This window comes from Dipteris shenzhenensis, chromosome 22 (genome assembly GCF_047967505.1).
Source record: "Dipteris shenzhenensis isolate YYH24624 ecotype China chromosome 22, Dip_SZ_1.0, whole genome shotgun sequence".
Taxonomy (NCBI): domain Eukaryota; kingdom Viridiplantae; phylum Streptophyta; class Polypodiopsida; order Gleicheniales; family Dipteridaceae; genus Dipteris; species Dipteris shenzhenensis.
The window spans coordinates 51,178,493-51,197,982 of NC_141617.1; the positions used below are offsets into that span (position 1 = coordinate 51,178,493).

Below are 19,490 nucleotides of genomic sequence, written 5' to 3' on the forward strand. Positions count from 1 at the left end.
TATGACCCGCATGCAGAGCCTTCACAGGGACTACACTTGGGGGATGGTGGCCTGGTTGACTGAGGCCCTCTTGCTAGCCCGGAGCCTCATTCCCCTCCGGAGGATAGCGTGTGGAAGGTAGTAGCCAATATCACAACGTGGAACATTTGGGTTGCTTGTTGTAGTCTGGTGATGGGCAAGAATCCGGTTCCACCCTCGGCTACCTTGGTCGCCATCTGGCAGGATATCATCTACACCTTGCGCTCCACCTAGGAGCGGGGGACCTCGGGCTCTAGGGCAACTGTCATGAGGCGCGCACGTTTCTGCACGGCTTGGCCTGAAGGAGTTTTCGTTATTTTCACTCCGCGAGAGATTTGCTGGTTGTATAGTCCCCCCATCTGGCTGTTAGCCCCTGTACCAGCGATTCCCTAGGCAATGGATTCCCTAGGCAGTGAGCTGGGTTTCTCTGAAACAGGCTGGTTTTCTTCTTTCATCCTTATTCGGTTTTTCCCATACTCAGCACCTACGGGGCTGCTGTTTTGTATGAGGTTTTTCAAGCATTAATAGAAGGTTCCTTCTTTGAAAACAAAAAAGAAACATACACCGATAGAGAGCTGATTGTTTACACAAAGACCCACAAGACCCCAAAGAGGGGACTGCGTCAGCCTTGCCCACCCTCCAAGCTGCCTAACAAGTGAGGTTGAACCCCATCTTGGTGAACAGGGTTTTGGCTTCCGCCATGGGGGTATCTCATGCTAAGCCTCTGACCAATACATTTTAGGATTTGGTGTCCAATCTCTTGTCCTCCTCAAGGGCATTTGATATGATCTTTTTTTAAGGGGCTGATGTGCCTTTTGTGACATCCTTCCATTCCATCATCTTTGCTTCCCCTTGCTAATTTACTGGCAGCGCATGGAAGGGAGCCACATGGAGAGGCAACGTATGGAACAGAGCTGCATGTGTGACAGCAAGGCACCAGTGAACAACGTGCGGCAAACCAAGAAAGCTTCTCGTCACAACGAACGTGAGATCTTAATCCCTAAGAATGAAATTTGGATTGTTGTGCAAGGTTCTGAATTCGATGTTGTTCTCTCTCCAAACCCTGAATTTGGAGGGTCTGAATTAAGGGCTTTCTATGAAAATTATGCTCTTTGGACAGGGAATGGGGTGTCTTGACGGGTCACTCCCCCCTGGGATGCACCCTCAAAACCCTTAAACCGTAAGGAGAAGAGATCTCCCCCCCGCCCCCCCCTTCAGTTCTCCTCCCTACTGGGAAGTCGGATTGGAATGAGGTTTTAAGCGGGTGATTCATCACCAAGTACCCCCTATAACAACGTTTAGAGCTCCAATCCACTCAAGATAAGCATCCCGAAATTGAGTGTAGGAAGAAGAGCTATTTTCCAGTTGTTCTTTGACACAAACAACTTCCATTACGTATGAATGAAACCCGCAAGAGCAAGCTCAAGGCAGAAATACAGCATGCAATGCATGAAAAAAAATACCTCAAAAAGAGGTATAAAACAACCAAGGTTAAGGCTGAATATGCCACCTCAACCCTGTGGAAGTCTCAGGGAGCCCCTCCATTCCCGGGCAGCTTCTGCTAGGAGGGCTATTTTCCTTCAAGAGGATCCCTGCATACTCGTCCAAATGGCCATCAATGTATGTATAGTGTCTGTCCATATACTAGCTAAAGTGTGGGAGGGGTGAACTTGGGATCCATCAGAAGCCTCTATGCATCTGGCTCTCCAAATATGCCACGCTGATATGCACGCCAGTATCTCCCAAGAAGAGTCCGCCGAGGTATGCACAGCCCTAAAGGATAAGGCAAGAACGTCATTGCAATCCACAGCTTCGTTCCACGTATTCTTTTGGGCTCTCAAAACTTCAATGTAGCTTGATTCTCTTCAACCGCTCTCTCTCTCTCTCTCTCACTCCCTCTCTCTACAAAACACTAGGACCCAAGACAACATGTCGGGCTGGACCCCCCGAAGGATTTTATTGATCAGAAAATGTGTTTACAAGCTTCAGCTCAAAGTTGAGATACAAAACGTACGTGCATTCTTGTTACAAAGAGCTCAACAAGCTCATTCTTTCTTGGCAACATGCCAATTGTCCAAATCCTAGACTAATTCTAATTACATGCCTACAACTTGGTACCACGCATATCCAAATGCTTCGACGATCAAGGATTGCCTCCCCCCCTTTTAGTACAGCTTGGGCCCCGTCTCTCCAGATCCCGCGAGACAAGATCACTGTATCATACGGTTGGATCTCTATACATCACAGACGTTCCCACCAAGATCCAGTCCTACCGCAAAGAGTATCAGATGGTGGAGTGATACCAGGCCCCAGTACTTGGAGGACGGGTGGGTCTCACACGCAATGAGAATTGCCATTGGATAGATGCGGGTCTCGTCCCACCAGCTCAAGATCTAGGTAGGGAGGGCCATAGGCACACCTAGAGAGCAATGGGTTTGCAGGCTATTCACATTAGCAGAGGTAGAGACAAAGGAGCACTTCCTATGTACTTGCCCCGCCTACTATGAGATCCAAGGACGGTACCACTGCTTCTTTAAGGAGGGACACGGATTTGGACCACTCTCCCGGCTGATCCACATCCATGACAAGGTCTGTGTTGGCATAGATTCGGCGACATAGAGACACCCTACTACAACAAATCAGACAGTATGAGGTGACAGTACCACAGGAGACTAATTGAGCACAGCAACACGTCATCAACTTCTATGCTTCGAGTCAGCCCCAAGACACATCGAGATAGACGAGAAGGAGATAGCTAACATGGGGCCAGCATGGATCGGGGGAAAGAAATGGCACAAAGCAGTGGAGCCACCAACACAAAGGATGGCCAGAGCATACACGATAGAGGTCCAACCCATCACTGCTCTACTCAGAGGAGACCGCCTGAGTCGAGGTGTCACCCTTGAGATAGCCCACCACATACAGAGATCACGGAGACCATGCCACCCATCATAGTGATAGATGGCCCTACAGATGCAGATACAAGACATCTTTGCATCTCATCAGAGAGTCGCCATGGCCCCCACATATTTGCCTATCTTGGTCTTTTTAGATTTTGAGATTAGCCCCCCCTCTACCTGCAATGGCCTGTAGGCTGCCCGCGGCCCGTTGCCCGCCCTGCCTCCTTGCCTTGCCCTCGCCATTGCCCCGCCTCACCCCTCCTCCCTCTCCGCTCCGCCCTGCCTCCCCCGCTCCACCTCCGCCCCCCGCTCTGCCTCCCCCGCTCCACCTCCGCCACCCACTCTGCCTCCCCCCGCTCCACCTCCGCTCCGCCCACCCCGCTCTACCCCCCCCTCCTCCTCTGCCCACCGCTCCGCCCTCCCCCCCGCTCCTCTTCATTCCTTCCTCCTCCTCCCCTTGCTCCCTCCTTCCTCCCCTGCCCTCTCCTCCTTTCTCCTCCGCCTCTCCGCTTCGTCCCTTTTTTATTTGCCTCCTTGCAACAGGAGCACTCGTGTTTGTTACGGTGAAAGAAAATCTTGGTGGTGACCTTTGGTTTGGCCAGAGGGGCTCTATGGCAACACCCTCGACTCCCACAGCCGTTAAGGTTATTCTTTCCCCAGCTGACAAGCAACAGGTACAGCACGCAATCCAGTCCCTCCAAGACAAGGCGCTTGTGGGCAAAATTGTGGGCCTCACGCCTACACAGAGATAGGTGCGAGAGTGGATCCAAGCGAGCTTGACATTAGAGGGCGACCACATCTAGGAGATCACCAACTACGGACGAGGTGTTTTCCTCATCTAGTTGAGCTCCCCTGACACCGCCTCGACACTTGTGGAGCAAAGCCCCATTCCCCTTGGCCCGCACCTTGTCTACCTCTTTCCTTGGTATCATGGGTTCACAGTGGAGAACATGGTACAACACACCATGTTCCACAGTTTCTGGTTACACTCCGCTTCCTAGGGCTCCCCAAGGAGTATCGAGCCATCCTCCCTTCCATTGGCTGGGCATTTGGCACAATGCTCGAGTCCCCGCCAGAGACGGCCCCCCCCATCCTAGCAGATGATGGAGTCCCCAGGATCAGACTGGTGGTGGAGAGCTCGGAGTCCCTCCCAGAGCTGATCCTTCTCGAGACCCTGGAAGGGGGCACACTTCGCCAGAGGGTGAGACCTCCAGGCTACCAGGCCAGTGTCTTCGTTGCAGACAGATGGGTCACCTCGCCAGAGATTGCCCCCGTGGCCACCCTCGTGCACCTCCCTCCCCTCGTCCACAAAGTAGGCAAAGTCGGCAGGCCCGAGTTCAGTGCCCTCTCAGGCAGGAGCAACAAGAGTCCCAGACCCCATGGGTTACCCCCTCAAAAGGGAACTAGACACAGGTTAAAAAGAAAAAGAAACCAAGCACGAAAACGCCGCAGACAGAGGGCCAACCGCAAGGAGAGGGACAGGGTTGACCAAGAGGCCTCGAAAGAGGAATAGCAAGAGTCACCTCCCCCAGCAGCAGAGGCCACTGTCCTCCAGCTTCGGAAGTTCAGCATCCGCACCCACCCTTGCAACAGCAGAAAGCCCCAAGAGCTCCAGATGCGGCAAAGGCGGAAGCCGCACTCCCGACGAGGACCGTGAAGGAGCCGATCCAGAGCCCCGGCGAGCTTGATCAACAGGAGAGGCCTGGGGTCGCCCTTTTCCTCCCCCTCCCCCTCAGCCCCCCCTTCTATGGTCACCCTCATTACCCGCCCCCCGCCCTCTGTCCCCCACGTCCCTACCTCACTCTCCCGCCGCCCCCCTCTCCACTTCAGTAGCAACCTCTTCCGCTTCGACACCTCTACCATTAGGCAAGGGAACGACGACGACCCCTTTTGCTTCCTCATCGCAGCAACAGGTTCGCTCAGAGAGGGATCCTGAGGGACGAGGCTCGTCTTCCCAGCCAGCAACTCCCAACTTCCAGCATGGGCGTCCCTTACCGCAGGACTTCTGGAGGTTAGGACCCTGAAACTATCTAGAGATTCCGGACTCATACCCTCTACCATTAGAGGTCACGCTCATGGTCCTTCAACCCCGAAAGGGGGGTTCGATCAGTGCAGTGGGATCTAAGACACACCATGTTTGGAGATTGCCGTTTGCCTCCACAAGGTTGGAGAAGTGGTCCCCGGAGGTGTTTGATGCTATTTTGGATAATCAGATTATGCTCATGATGGACGAGTGGATGGGACCACAGGGACTCGATCTTTGGTACGCCCATGGCGCGGAGGTGAACTTTCAGCTGAGCTTCACGCGCGAGGAGCCAATGTCTGGTTTGGCGACAGGAGTTATCAAATTGCCAATCGAGACAAAGGTGGAGCAGGCACACTTATGGCCCTCCAGACGTGTGCCGAGTTGCTCGAGGTGGAAGCCTCATTCATGATGAAGTGGGCACAGGAAAAACGATAGAGCCGGTATCCACCCTAGTACGACACCGCACAGACACTGACTACTCGCCCTCCAAACTCCTGACAAAATCACACAAGGCAGTTTTTCTAGGACAGGCACCCACTCACAGGAGAGCCTTATTCCCGACTCCCCCGTCCTCATGAGCTGGACCATAGTGAGCTGGAACATACACGGGCTCCACAACCGTGTTCATAGTCAACCGCAGTACCTGATGCTCCGGCAGGATTTGCAAAGGGCAGTGGTAGGACAGGTAGTGGACATCCTTATGATTCAAAAGCACATGTTTTCAGCAACAGACATCAGACGACGCCATCACCTTCTCCCAGGGAGAGGTCCAAAGGAGTGGTCTGCCGCAGCAGGATGGAGCAGAGGGGTTGCATCTCAGTCTCACAGACTTCAAAGGTCTACGATCAGGGCAAGCTCACTCCAGGATGGGTAGTTTGCATGGGAGTTCGAACGAGAGAGTCCGGGATTGGAATCCTGAATGTGTATGCCCTGGCGTGTAGACAGCATCGATCGGCCTTTTGGAGGAGGCTGTCAGAGTGTCTTCTGGATGTTGATTAATGGATTGTTGGAAGGATCTCAAAAAGACGCCTCTGGCTATGGGAGGGTAGACCCCTGAGGGAGGTCCAATGGGACCCGAGGGAGTGGTTCTGGCCCTCCGGGGGAGGCCTAGTTGAGACGATAGATGAGGTGCCTTTCTTTTCCTACACCACACGGATTGGCAGGAGACTTTAGATGGAATCGTTGAGATGGACTCCCTGGAGGGAGAGACACTGGGAAACCCAGAGAGTGCCCCGAGATGTTCTCTCCAGGTTTTGGATGCGGTTGTGGTCCAGCTTGCGGCCGAGGAAGATTTCTTACTTCTTCTGGCTGGCAGCCAATGGAGGCTTGCCCATCGGCCCATGGTTGGAGCAGATGCGAGTGGAGGGGCAGTGCCATTGCTGCTCAGACGGTGTCCTGGAGACTATCCCACACTGCCTATGGAGCTGTCATAGCGCAGCGAGGATCTGGATGAGAGCCCTCAGGATCATGACACGCATGCAGAGTCTTCACAGAGACTACACCTAGGGGATGGTGGCTTGGTTGACAGAGGGAGGACACGAGTTCCAAATTGATGAGATTTCCCCAGCCTACCGGATACAGGGTCAAAGCATTCAAAGGATTGCACTCCACGAGGCAGCCCCCCCTGACGCCCTAGCTCCTCCTTCCCCTAGGGAAGACAGTGTTTGGGAGGTGGTAGCCAACATCACGGCTTGGAACATTTGGGTGGCTCGCTGCAGTCTTGTGATGGGTGCAGTTCCACCCTCGATTACCTTGGTTGCCATCTGGTAGGATATCATTTACACTCTACGGTCCACCTGGGAGCGTGGGACTCCAGGCTCCAAGGTGACTATTGAGAGGCATGCTCGTTTCTACAAGGCTTGGCTTGCATGTGTTTTCTACATCTTCACTCCGCGAGGGATTCGCTCGCTGTATAGTCCCCCCACTTGGCCGTTAGCCCCAGTTCCCGAGACCCCCTAGGCAGTGAGCTGGGCTTCTCTGGAACAGGCCAGGTTTTTCTTTCAGCCTTTTCCGGTTTTTTCATACACAGCACCTTCGGGGTTGTTGTCTTGTATGAAATCTTAGTCCAGGCTCCAGGGTGACTATTGAGAGGCGTGCTCGTTTCTACAAGGCTTAGCTTGCAGGTGTTTTCTACATCTTCACTCCGCGAGGGATTCGCTGGCTGTATAGTACCCCCACTTGGCTGTTAGCCCCAGTTCCCGAGACCCCCTAGGCAGTGAGCTGGGCTTCTCTGGAACAGACCGGGTTTTTCTTTCAGCCTTTTCCGGTTTTTTCATACACAGCACCTTCGGGGTTGTTGTCTTGTATGAAATCTTTCAAGCGTTAATAAAAGGTTCCTTTCTTTGAAAAAAAAAAGAAAAAAAAAAGATTTTGAGATTATTAGCTTAGCTTGGCACTTAGCAAGGGCCTTATCGAGCTTTTTGCTTCAGCCCACAGCGGCTTGTATGTGTTATTTTGCTCATTATACTTTGTCTCATAGGCCCGCGAGGCCTCCCGAAGACGTCAATACAACTTTCTTTTCTTCTCTCTCTCTCATGTCTGCTTCCGCACTACACCACCCTCACACCTCCATGTGGATGTGGGAAAACAAGTGAGCCCACCAGAAGAGAAAGAAAGAAAGAAAGAAAGAAACTATTATTATCATCCTCTGGGGGCCTGAAATCGACCCATGGGACCCAATGGAATGTTACAAAAAGTCTCCTTCTTTGAAGAAGAGAGAGAGAGAGAGAGAGAGAGAGAGAGAGAGAGATGATATGACATGATTGTATTAACGTCCTCGTGAGACCCTTCGGGATCTATGGGACAGTGATCACTATCACTACATCCATTGAAAAAATATAGCATAAATAAAAGCATAAATGTGTTATGCAGTGAGTACTTGTTGTGCTAGCCTATGTGCTAGACCAAGTACTTTGTTGCGATATTCTAAAATTTCCTTTATGTAGTTGCCTAGCTCTTTGGCTGGCCACTCCAGTAGGGATTCCAGGTTGCTTCTATTGCCCCTATAACATTCTCTGATTTGCGCTATGCTCGACATGTTAGGAGTACATGCTGCTCATTTTCTACTTCTCCTGCGGAGAGAGAGAGAGAGAGAGAGTCCCTTGATCTGCAAGAAGCTCAAAATCTATCCTCCTTGGTAGCTAGGTACATTTGGAATCCCAACTCTTCATACACAACCTCACCCACTTGCTTGCAATTCGAACACAAAAATATTACTATTGAGAGAGCAAAGAGAGCACAGTGCAATGTCTTATTGTCCCATTGTATCTTGAGACAATACCAAACTGACTTCCGCTCACCAGACGCTTCCTAAGTTGCATAGGAGTGACCAAGAGCAGTCGAGCTGAGAAGAGCAGCTGTCAAGACAGCTTTTATGATCTGGAAGAAGCCTAAGCCTAAAAAACAACAGCAACTAACCCAAATCAGTTCTCCAAGTTTAGGCATAAATCAGTCAGGCAATGTCCAGCAAAGAACTGCAGGTGCAAAGGAGAAGAGTGAGAAGCGTTAACAACCCCAAAGTAGATGAGACTACAGGACATCAAGTTGCAGACACACAGGGTTCCATACCAGCTGGAAAAGGATGAAGTAATAGAAACCACTTCCAGATTGTAGTACGGCACCATGAGGCCCTTCTCAAAGTCCTTAATCAACTTTCACGGTTCTTGTACCATTTTGGCGCTAAAGACATAATTAGAAGAAGAGCATCCCTTGCTTTGACCCTATAGTCAGCTCAAATAATTTCACAAGCTCCCTTGAGAACCTCGCTAATTCCTCAGGGCACATTGAGATTATTGTGCCTCTTGTTCTGTTGCACACATGTTTAAGTTCACAAACTTATATAGAGGTTCTTTGGATTGAATCCTTCTTTGCAGAGTGTGCTCACTGTAATGATCAATTCTGTCTTTCTCAAGTATCCATGCTTCTCTCCTTCCTGCTACGTATTAGTAAAGAAAACAAACAATCGAACGACAGGAACAAATGAGACTGAAAACTGGCTGCAGTCCAAATCTTATTGAAAACTCAAAAAGTGAACTGCTAAGTACTGACCTAAGTACAATAGGACAGGTATCAATATTATTACCTACGTGTCATACCCTGAGTTGGTCACTTACACAAACACTGAGTTTAGGAATGACCTAAAAAGGTTGACCTGTTGGCCAGATCAAAATATATCTGTTGTTGAGTGAAGATGTATTCCATTATGGAGTGGGTGTCTCTCTCTTTTCACTAAGTTAAATATCCCAGTAATCCAATAGAGAGCACAAGCAAGTACATTCCGAAGCAGGAAGAAATTGGAATGCAAAGACAGTAGTTAAACAGGCAGCTCTAGCCAATAAATAAAGCAGTGTACAATGCAGAGCATTAATACACCACATGCAGAACAGCTTGTGCAGCAAACATAATCTAAGAAATGGTGTGTCATCACAAAATCTTGAAATAAGCAGCTCAAGGAACAAAATAATTAGCAAGGTCAAAAAAGAGGGAGGGTGATTACATCAAGACGGACTTCGCAGAGGGCCTTGAGAATTAAGACTCTAGTTTCTGGATCCAACTCCATGTAAGAAACCATCTCCTCCCTGGATCCAACTCCTTGTAAGAAAAAACCCCCTGAAATTTCTTGTAAGGGTTGATTATAGCTTAATATGCCATATAAATGGAACAAAAAAGCATGCTAATCACCTCACCTCTGATTCTGCGTGAGGGGAAAGGGACCATCAGCAACCTGCATTCCCATCAAAGTGAAACATGTATTTGCTCATTTAAAATTTTACAATTTATGTGTGCGCGCGCGTGCGTGCGTGCGTGCGTGAGTGTGTGTGTGTGTGTGTGTGTGTGTGTGTGTGTGTGTGTGCGTGTGTGTGTGTGTGTATGTGAGAGAGAGAGAGAGAGAGAGAGAAAACCTGCCTATATTCTTTAACGCCACAGATTCATTACTGAAACCTATAAATTATGTCTAGTAGACGATTACTGCCTTTGAAAAGTAGCTATGTGGTCAAATAAGTACCCATGGCCACCAATCTTTCAATTTTTTACAAAGCTCAGCAACCCATGAAGCGCCTACTTGATGTTTAGTTGCAGGCGGGATACCCTGCGTGCCATCAAACCCCACAAAGAAGGTTTCGTTAGAGATATCAAAAACAGAACAAATTATGCCACCTGCCTTAAGTACCGCATTGGCCCCCAATAATACTTCAAAAATCCCCGTTCTGTTCAATGTACCTCCTTGGCAAGGGAAGCTACGAACTCTATAGTCACTCATCGGATGCCCATAGATTATCAATGCAGACATGGAACGCCGCAATGTTCTAGCATATTCAGAACACGTTTAAAGATCGTTTCATGCGCATACCTTCAGAAGGGCTATATGGATGGTGTCGAGCGTTGAGTTAGGAGTGATGAGCGCATTTTCTAGCTCTTCGATTGAGAAATCAAAGCCGAACTTCAAAACGGGACGGAAAACCTGCATCTTTCCACATCAGCTTATGCAAATAATATTCGCCAACGACTGGAGGAGTGTCCTCCCCAGGGTGCATGTTGTGCTAAGCGAGTCGCCCTTTCGCTTTTCAACAATCAGAGGGACGAAAGGAAAGCAATAGTGCTCACTCAATTGCCAGCCTTGCAATGAAACGTGAGAATAAGCTAGCGACAATGTATCCAGGTATGAATGCGTGGACAAGGGGACGGGACTGTGTTCAGTGTAATGCACAACATGTGAGAGCCGTGAAACTCACGTTGAAGAAGTTGACGACGGATGACAATTCCCACATGCTGCGCAGGCGCCATGGCTGCTGGGAAGGCGAGCTGCAGCGTGTGGAGTTGGCGAGGGGGGGGGCGGGAGCCATAGTCATAATACTAGTCATGCAAACCACGAAGCAAAAAGGAAAGAAGCCTTCTCTTCTCCTTCTACTTGTTTAAGAAATTCCGATTTCAAATTTAATGTCCACATCTCCGATGCATTCACCTCACTAGACCTTTTACGCTATCATTTTTCAGTTCCTTTGTACTTTTTGTTGTTAGAACACTCCTTCGTTAGAGGGAGTGCTATAGTGGAACTCTTTTGTGAATTTCCACCTGTGGGTTGTGTTTAAAATTGCCATTTATAATGATTATCCTACAAAATTTGCCTTTTCATAGCAAAAAATTCATGTGGTTTTTCCAAAAGCACTTGCTTTTACCACTATACGAAGAGACTTTTAGAGGCAGTGCCTACATGCACTTGCGCACTCTTGTTTTACTATCATTTCCTTCTTTTCACCAATAAAAAACTTTTTTGCAGTAGGCATCCTTTTCGTCGTGGAGCATGTAACTACATAATCGAAATCCTAGTACTATATCAAATTTTTAAAGGAAAATAGCAAATGAGTAAAACTGTGGACATGAGACACAACACAGGGTTCGTTAAGTCCCCATCGTCCCTGTAAATGTCAAGGCTGGTGATTTATTATTGATTTCATAATGTCCATATTTTGAAAGCTGAAGTCCAACAAACAGGAACAATGCGATACAATAACCGATCTTCATTGCAGTCTATACAATATTGTTACATGGACTACAACCATATAAATAAAGGTGTCGTCATCCTTCGATCTTGCATCCATCTTAGATTTCCTTGCTCCCTCGCATCGATAACAATGCATCAAAAGAGAGATATGTTGTAAGAATTCAGAGAGGAATATATAATTATCATAGCCACACATGTGTGGGCTGGGAGGCGACGCGCTTCCTTCCTGAAAGAGTTATAATTCAAGGGAACAGGCCCTTCCCAAGGTGCCATGATAATGCCAATAATATTAACGTCGAGAATATTAGCACCGAGGATAAGTCTCATAAGTGGATAAGATACTAGCATATTACTTGAATGGCAATAGTCGCAATTGTAGTCGAACGTCGGTAAAATCACTACAAGCAGCGCACTAGGTAAAATTCAAATTCACGTAATCTTTTGGTGATTTCTTTGATCTAAGAGACAATACCTCGAAAACTTGCCAATCAGAGCCTGAGAGGATCTGCGTGAGCCTTTGAGTGGGATGATCCCAGACAGCACAAAAAGACAACTATCATGTGAAACCCCTAGCCCCTTGATCCGCCATCAAGCCTTCCATGGTCCTAAACAAATCAGCATTCCTTGTGTAGCCTGTGGGTCCATTCTAAAAAGCTAGCTAGAACATGCTTAGCTTCGGCTCACACCTAGGATGAAGATAATAGTTGGGTGTGGGTGTTCCGCCAATGATGAGCATCAACCAATTCCAGTCTTTGTTGATTCATGTGTCAAATTGACAGAGAATTCATGATCATAGCAGCCATGGGTCATTGACCATTGTTGTCGATCAAAAAGCCTTGCAGTTGAAAATAGAGCCTTGTCACACCTAAATTTCAGTGACCGGAGGCTCTGTTCATTGTGCAATCTAAAATTTGAAACTAGATATGAATGCAACACTGTAGCTTTCTAGCCATTTTTGCCATCCCAATTTCAATGTGCTTTGGAGTCTTGATGAATCTTAAGCAACTCGAGGGCTACCTTTCACAACCATCCTTGCATCTCTCTTATTTAGTGCGGCGATCTCCTTTCTATAATTTAATATAGAAGGACTAAAATAGCCAACTTTCTTGCATTGCTCTGCCAAATCTGTCTTGTTCCCCTCTAAAAGCTATTTATTCACTTGAGTGCACTTCTTTCCCGCTCAACTATCCTATAAAGTTGGAGGCTTGATGGTGGGCTATCATCAAGCTTCAAAGTATATTCAATTCACGTGAGAGTCTCCATACACTTTTGCATCAACGAGAGATTTTCTCTGGGCTTCACATCCTCAATTCAATTCTATCTCGATAATTCGTTATGAATGGACAATTCTCTATTTCATTACGAGCAGCAAAAAAAAATTAGGTTCTTTGTTGAGCGTTCATCTTCTTTCCTAGCCTTACATTTGGTGAGGAATCTATGGATCGCTCTCTGAGGATCGCTTTCCTTTCTTGTCGCTCGGACTCTTTTCAATCCTTACTTGCAAGCTATCAAATCCCACTTCACGTCCTGTATTAACTTCGAGGCCTTCTATGAGGTTCAATCCGACCTGTTGTAATTCTCTAATAGGTACGCCTGCAATTGAATCTCTATAGTATATTATAGCTCCTGTTTCAAGGCCTCGTAAAAGAGATCAATCATGCAAATGTGTGCTCCATGCGATCTACTATAATTTTCTAATAGGTATGCTTGCAGTTGATATTACAGCTCCTGCTTCAAGGCCTCATAAAAGAGATCAATCATGCATATGTGTGCTCCATGCAATTTGCTGTAATTTTATCTCTAGTAGTTCCTATTTTAAGGCCTTGTAAAGCGATTTGACAAGTAATCAAACATACCATAACCCTTACAGATAGATACGAATAAATAGTTGTTGCAGCTCCCTCCGACTAGCAACAATCTACCTGAGTAGCAAATAGTCTAAGTGGTAGAGGCCTTGAGAGAACTTGAGACTTGATCAGCCTGATGTGGTAGATAAAGCATAGATGGAGCTGATAAGCCTAGAGCTCAACGTGATAACCATTTCTTTTTCCAGAAAATCTATTGAGAAGATCATGCATGTCACACTACAACACTGGACGATGGACGTTTTTTCAGTGTCTCACCATCCTAGCACTGATTACTCTAGGAGAAGCTGGCTACAAGGATCGAATGGCAGACAATGAAAGATGGATTACTATACCTGACGAGCACAAGTCATATAATCTCCAAATCAAGCTTTGAGATGAAGAGAAGAGGCTTCACAATTCCACCGCCACCATGGCTATGCAAATACATAGCCTAGGAGTTCCAAAATCTTGTCTAGCAACTGAAAAGACTACAAAGAGAGAAAGGACAAGTCTTTAATCCCATGTTTTTCATTCACCACATACTCCAAGCATTATCTTCAATTACCATTAACTAAAATAAAATTAAGTCATAGCTTGCATTCAAACACCAAAATCAATTTTGGCGAGCGATGATCTCCTTGACCTCGGCGGACTTCGGTCGTCTTGGACTTTTGTTGGTCAACACGAGAGCTCATGCACTCTGGTGAAGTATTTTTCCCATCATAGGATGCTTTGCCTAGTTTCCTAGCACATTCAAAAAGCTTAGGTTCACACATGATTATACAGCCTTTCTGGAACGCCTACTTTTACGGCCAAGCACATGACCTAAGGAGGCGATCTTCATCCGAGATACCAAGAGACCAGAGCTATAATTCATAGGCAATTCTGTTTCGACCAGTTGAGCAATTAGCTTCTCAACATTGTCTGCTATACATCTCTTCCCTAGGAAAGCATAAAGAATTTTACAGCTTGATGAAGCCCTAGAGAATTCATCTCATTCAAGCTTGGCTCAATCATATTGGGAGGGAAAACATTATTTGATTCAAGTAAGTATTTCATGACCAAGAGCTAGAATTTGATCAAGCGTCAAATCCTTATCCTTTTAGAATGTTGCGTCGCACTCTTAATTTTTGTAGAATTTGTAAGGATGGAGCCTCAATCCAAGACCCACCAGAAGTAGCGGAGGGAAATTGATGAAGAGAGAGCAACAAATAAGGAATACCACTACATTGATCTTATGATTAAAGTACTAAGAATGGTCTTGATCTAATAATGATGAGTACGGGCTGGCAATTGATGAGGAGATAGCAAGAACAGAGCAAGAAATCAAAGCTTGAAGATATGCACAAGCTTATTTTATGGTGCAATTCATCCTTCTCGCCTTCCGGCGTTGGGCATTATCTGTTGGGCAGGGTGACTTTTGGATCAACCGCTCACCCTCAACTTCAACTACGGACAATGGTGATCTCATCAAAAACTTTGTTGGTTATGGGGAGAAATCCATGGTGGTTCTAAGCGTGTGATCCTTAGCTTGGCAGATACAGACTACAAAATCGTGAGGATAACATCAACAATCGTAGGATAGAAAGCATGACTTAATATAGTTTTAGACCTTTTGAAGGAGCTTTTTTAGGAAACTCTCTCCTGCCGTAAAAAGAGTCCAATAGGTCAATATGCTTATATCACTAGGGTCATTACATTGGCTCTTCTTTTAGTAACGCTAATATTGGACCCCTTTTGAAATAATGCCTTTGCCTTTGCTTAATCAAAAGAGTAACTCTTGCTCCATGCTCCCCCCTTATCATGGACATTAAAGCTAAAAAGTGTTTCTTTCAAAGCTAAAGATTTGCATTGTATATTTCAATTAATGATTTTGAAGACAAAAGCCAAATTAACAAAGGTCAAAGGTTCCAAAACTAGTGCATACTAGAGATTGTAAGTTAGACCCTTTATTAACCTTCAGCTTTAAGAAAAGAAGAAGTATGCACATGTTGCAAACACAAAGACATTAGTCTTGCCCTAATCTTGCTTAGCAAAAGCAAGGTGTGGCAAGTGCTTGCATAACTCTAAAGCTAATAGTATTTAGCACTGACCATGAATATTAATCAACCATAAGAAGATTTGATGGAGGAGATAACTCAAGCAAGAAATTATTTAAAAAATATATCAAATTCAAACAATACTTTTGACGTTATTGCATATGAAGGTCTTAATCTTGAAAATAGAATATACTATAAATGTTATTGTTATTAGCTAGTAAACAAATTTAAGTCATACATTTGTTATTTAGATTTAAGAGTATTTGTGTACCTGACCTTTAACAAGGATAAACCCCAAGACATCTATCAGGTTATGGTAGCAAATTACCAATTAGAAACCCACCCAAGATAAAGGGTCCTTAGCCTCAATCTCATGACACTCTAGGTGATAGCCTAAAGAGACATATATAGAGCACCACACAATCAAGGACTCCCATTTGTCTCTCTTGCATCCACTGTCCACTTATGAGACTTTGTTATGGCACACACACACACTTCTCATTGAGTACCTCCTTGCAAATGGAAACACACAACATTGCCATTGTAGTTGGAGCACCTAGTTGCCAATTGTGGAGCAAACTCTATGCTTTTAAGTGCAAAGGCGCATGTTCAATAAACATAAGGCAACTTATGGTTGATTCTTCGATCAACTATGCTATATGTTTGGTGCATTCTTGATACCATGAACACATTAGCCAAAGCGCCAATAAAGAAGCAACAAAGGAGGTCTAAGAAAAGTTACTATCTAACCACCTAGAAGATTTCAACTGATGTGTTTTTAACCATGATTCCTACTAGCTTGATTTGGGATCTTGAATGTAAAAATGGATTGCAAACCCAACTGGTTCGCAAGTACACTAGACTATTTTTGAATTTGGGGAAGTACAATCTAATTCCATGATAGGTAACGATATAAGGGATATTAGTTTCCTCGTGTATGAGCATTTGTAGAGAGAAGAAGAGACTCTATTTCTATTTTGCTACTAGAAAAGAGGCTTGTGTTGAGAGAAGTCTTCTTCAAAAATTTTCTTATGCATATAACCATTAGGTTTTCTTATTGAATCCTGGAGCATGCAATGATGCAAAAGATGGCTCTTATTACTATGTTGCAATATGAGCATAAGAAACTCTATTTTGAGAGAGAGAGAGAGAGAGAGAGAGAGAGAGAGAGAGGAGGGGGGGGAGGGAGGGAGAGGGAGTGTGTGTGTGTGTGAAGACTCGACAAAACCCCGTTTCATATAACAATTATAGAGAGAGAGAGAGAGAGAGAGAGAGAGAGAGAGAGAGAGAGAGAGAGAGAGAGAGAGAGAGAGAGGAGGGAGGGAGGGAGGGAGGGAGAGGGAGTGTGTGTGTGTGTGTGAAGACTTGACAAAACATAAAACAATTAGAGAGAGAGAGAGAGAGAGAGAGAGAGAGAGAGAGAGAGAGAGAGAGGGAGGAAGGGAGGGAGGGAGGGAGGGAGTGTGTGTGAAGACTTGACAAAACCCTGTTTCATAAAACGATTTTAGTAATAGAAACAACAGAGAAAATTGCTATGAGACATTATAAAAAACCAAGAGGAGCACAATTTGCAAAAACTTATAGAATTCATGAATGTACAGACAAGTTCTGCTTTGATAAGTCGTCACAAGCATCACTTTTATTAAAGAGAGGAGTCTGCATACCTACCAGCATCCAACAAGAAAAATGATAAGAACCATATGATAACTTAGTTGGGAAGACAAGAGTCATAAACACCCCTCCCTTGTTATCGAGATCACTATAAAAATAGTTGCTCATGCTATAGACTTATAAAGCTAATTTTTGATATTATGCTTTGTGTAAATAATTGGGGTGAGTTTAAGGAAAAGTAAATAAATGGTTATGTAAGGCAAAAACACTTGTTGTATTTAGGTGTCTGAACGTAAAGGAGGAGGAGGACAGGAGAAATTAAGGATTAGAGCAATAAATGTAATTTTAAGATTTAGAGCATAAGGGAAGGAGAATTTATAAGAAAAAGGAATTTCAAAGGTATTTAAATAAAAAATTAAGAATTTTGAAAAATAAGAAATTTAAACAAGGAATTTCAAAGAAGCGAAATTTAGAAAAATTGGGAAGAATTAGGGAAAATAGAAAGGATTTGAAGAAATTAGGAAAAATACAAAGCAATACGGAGAAATAGAGAACAATTAGGGGGAAATAGAAAATTAGGATAAGAATTAAAGAAAAAAGGGGGGAAATTGGGAGAATAGGAAAAATCTATAAGAAATTAGAGAAAAATAGGAAGAAATAGGGAACAATTAGGGAAAAATAGGAAATTAGGATGAAAAGGGGGAAAAAAGAGGGAAAGCAAAACATAGGAAAACATAGGTAGAGAGAGGAAAAATAGGAAGAGGAGAAGTTTGAGAGAGTTAAACTTAGGGAATTTATGAAAAAGAGAGAAGAGTGATTAGTGAGAGGAGAAAATAGGGAAATTGGAAGAACTAAGGGAAAGTTGAGAGAGAGAGAGAGAGAGAGAGAGAGAGAGAGAGAGAGAGGAACATACAACAATATTTAAAAAAGGAAATTAGACAAAATAGGGAGTAAAAATAAAAGAAAAAATTAGAAAATTTTAGGAATATTTTAAAAAATTTTAGAAAAATAGAAAAATATTAGGAGAAAAAATATTTATTTAAAAACATGTTTTAGATTAGGAAAAAAAGGGGGGGGGGGGGGGAGTTGACAAAGGGTGTGAGGGAAATTAGAAGAAAGAGAGGGGAAGGGTAGAGAGTGTGGGAGGAAGTTTCATTTGAAGAGAGAGAGAGAGAGAGAGAGAGAGAGAGAGAGAGAGAGGGGGGGGGGGGGGAGAGATCGTTTAAAAAGTTTTACCAAAGGGGTAACAAGGGAAAGAATGTAGGTTGCATGGGAAAAAGGAAGAAAAGGATTGTGTGTGTGTGTGTGTGTGAGAGAGAGAGAGAGAGAGAGAGAGAGAGAGAGTTTGAAGTCAAGGAATTTGGCACTATAGTACTAGATGCTTTCATAGAATGAGAGAGAAGTTTATGACATCTTGTTGACTTCGATTGTAAAAGAACTTGTGAGGGATAAATCTTGCTTCGTTTTATAATGAAGAGACATTGCATTCCTTGTTCTTTGTGATTGATTCTAAAGTCTTGTGATTTTGTAACTACTCATTTAATATGTTCAATCCTTTAACAATTTCCCCTTTTAAGTATAAATTTTGAGTTGTCCATCATGCATGGAGTTTCGTGAAAGCAATCCATAGAAATTTTGTTTTAAAAAAAATAGAAATGTCATCCATGTATCATTGTTTATACGTTGTCACATTGATTCTATTATGTTTTCTAAGTAGGGTAATTGGTGTGATATATTGGCTCATAGGTATGGTGATATTTATACAAGAAAATAAATACCAAGCATAAAAAGATTATGTTATGAAGAGAACCAACTAATATTTTTATTGTAATGCATCCAATATAAGTGTCTATTTCACCCTATAATGGGTCCAAGTCAAGTTCTCATTAACCAAAATTTCCCTTTCTTTGAACTCCCAAGTATGTCAAGGGCACTTTGCCCCTTTTTGGCCCTTGATTATCATATTCATAGCTTTGTAGATGGGGTATGTGTCCTCTTCTATAGGATTACTTCTCTCAATATCAATATTTTCTTTGTTTCAATATAGAGTCTATCTTCTTCCTTATTGCTTAGTATCTTTGAGAGTATTTTATAGTAAGTCATTTTGCAATTAAAAATTAGTCTAGTATACACATCTTGGTATAACTCCAATGCCATTCTTCAAATCTTCTTGGGCACATTGGATGTGATATTGCCCCTTGGTATGCCTAACTTGTCCTAATGCTCAATTGTCACAAGCTTTAATTGGATCCCATAGGCTCTTGTTTCCTTTATGTCCATCTCGCTTGGGAGTGCTCTATCTAAGACATGATGTGTGTACCAAATCACTTCATTTTTATCTCACATCCAACATGCTCGTTCTTGAAGATGGTCCATCAAGATTTTAGTAGCATACATGACATCTAGAATCATTTTTACAAAATAATAGGTGACACCTAGTAATGTACAAACTTTTGCCTTTTGGAAAGCATCTAAGCAACTTTCTATACCAACACTACTTCGAGTGTCTTAGCTCAATAATTGCCAAATGATGATTACTACTCCCCC

At 44.5% G+C, this 19,490-nt stretch overlaps 1 protein-coding gene across 3 annotated transcripts in view; it reads right to left on the bottom strand.

The window, feature by feature from the left end:
- LOC147888257 (DDT domain-containing protein DDR4-like) overlaps positions 1 to 10,861 on the bottom strand; it is a 74,905-nt gene extending 64,044 nt beyond the window's left edge. For all 3 annotated transcript variants that reach the window (XR_015543148.1, XR_015543147.1, XM_087393828.1), the window contains exons 1-5: positions 10,677 to 10,861; positions 10,295 to 10,405; positions 9,950 to 10,033; positions 9,630 to 9,667; positions 9,440 to 9,521 (exon numbers count right to left, since the gene is read on the bottom strand). Coding sequence is in view for 1 of the 3 variants with exons in the window: in XM_087393828.1 (XP_087249954.1) it covers positions 9,440 to 9,521; positions 9,630 to 9,667; positions 9,950 to 10,033; positions 10,295 to 10,405; positions 10,677 to 10,805 (444 nt within the window). In the remaining 2 variants the exon portion in view is untranslated. The remainder of the gene's footprint in view (positions 1 to 9,439; positions 9,522 to 9,629; positions 9,668 to 9,949; positions 10,034 to 10,294; positions 10,406 to 10,676) is intronic.
- Between the last annotated feature and the right edge of the window lie 8,629 nt (positions 10,862 to 19,490).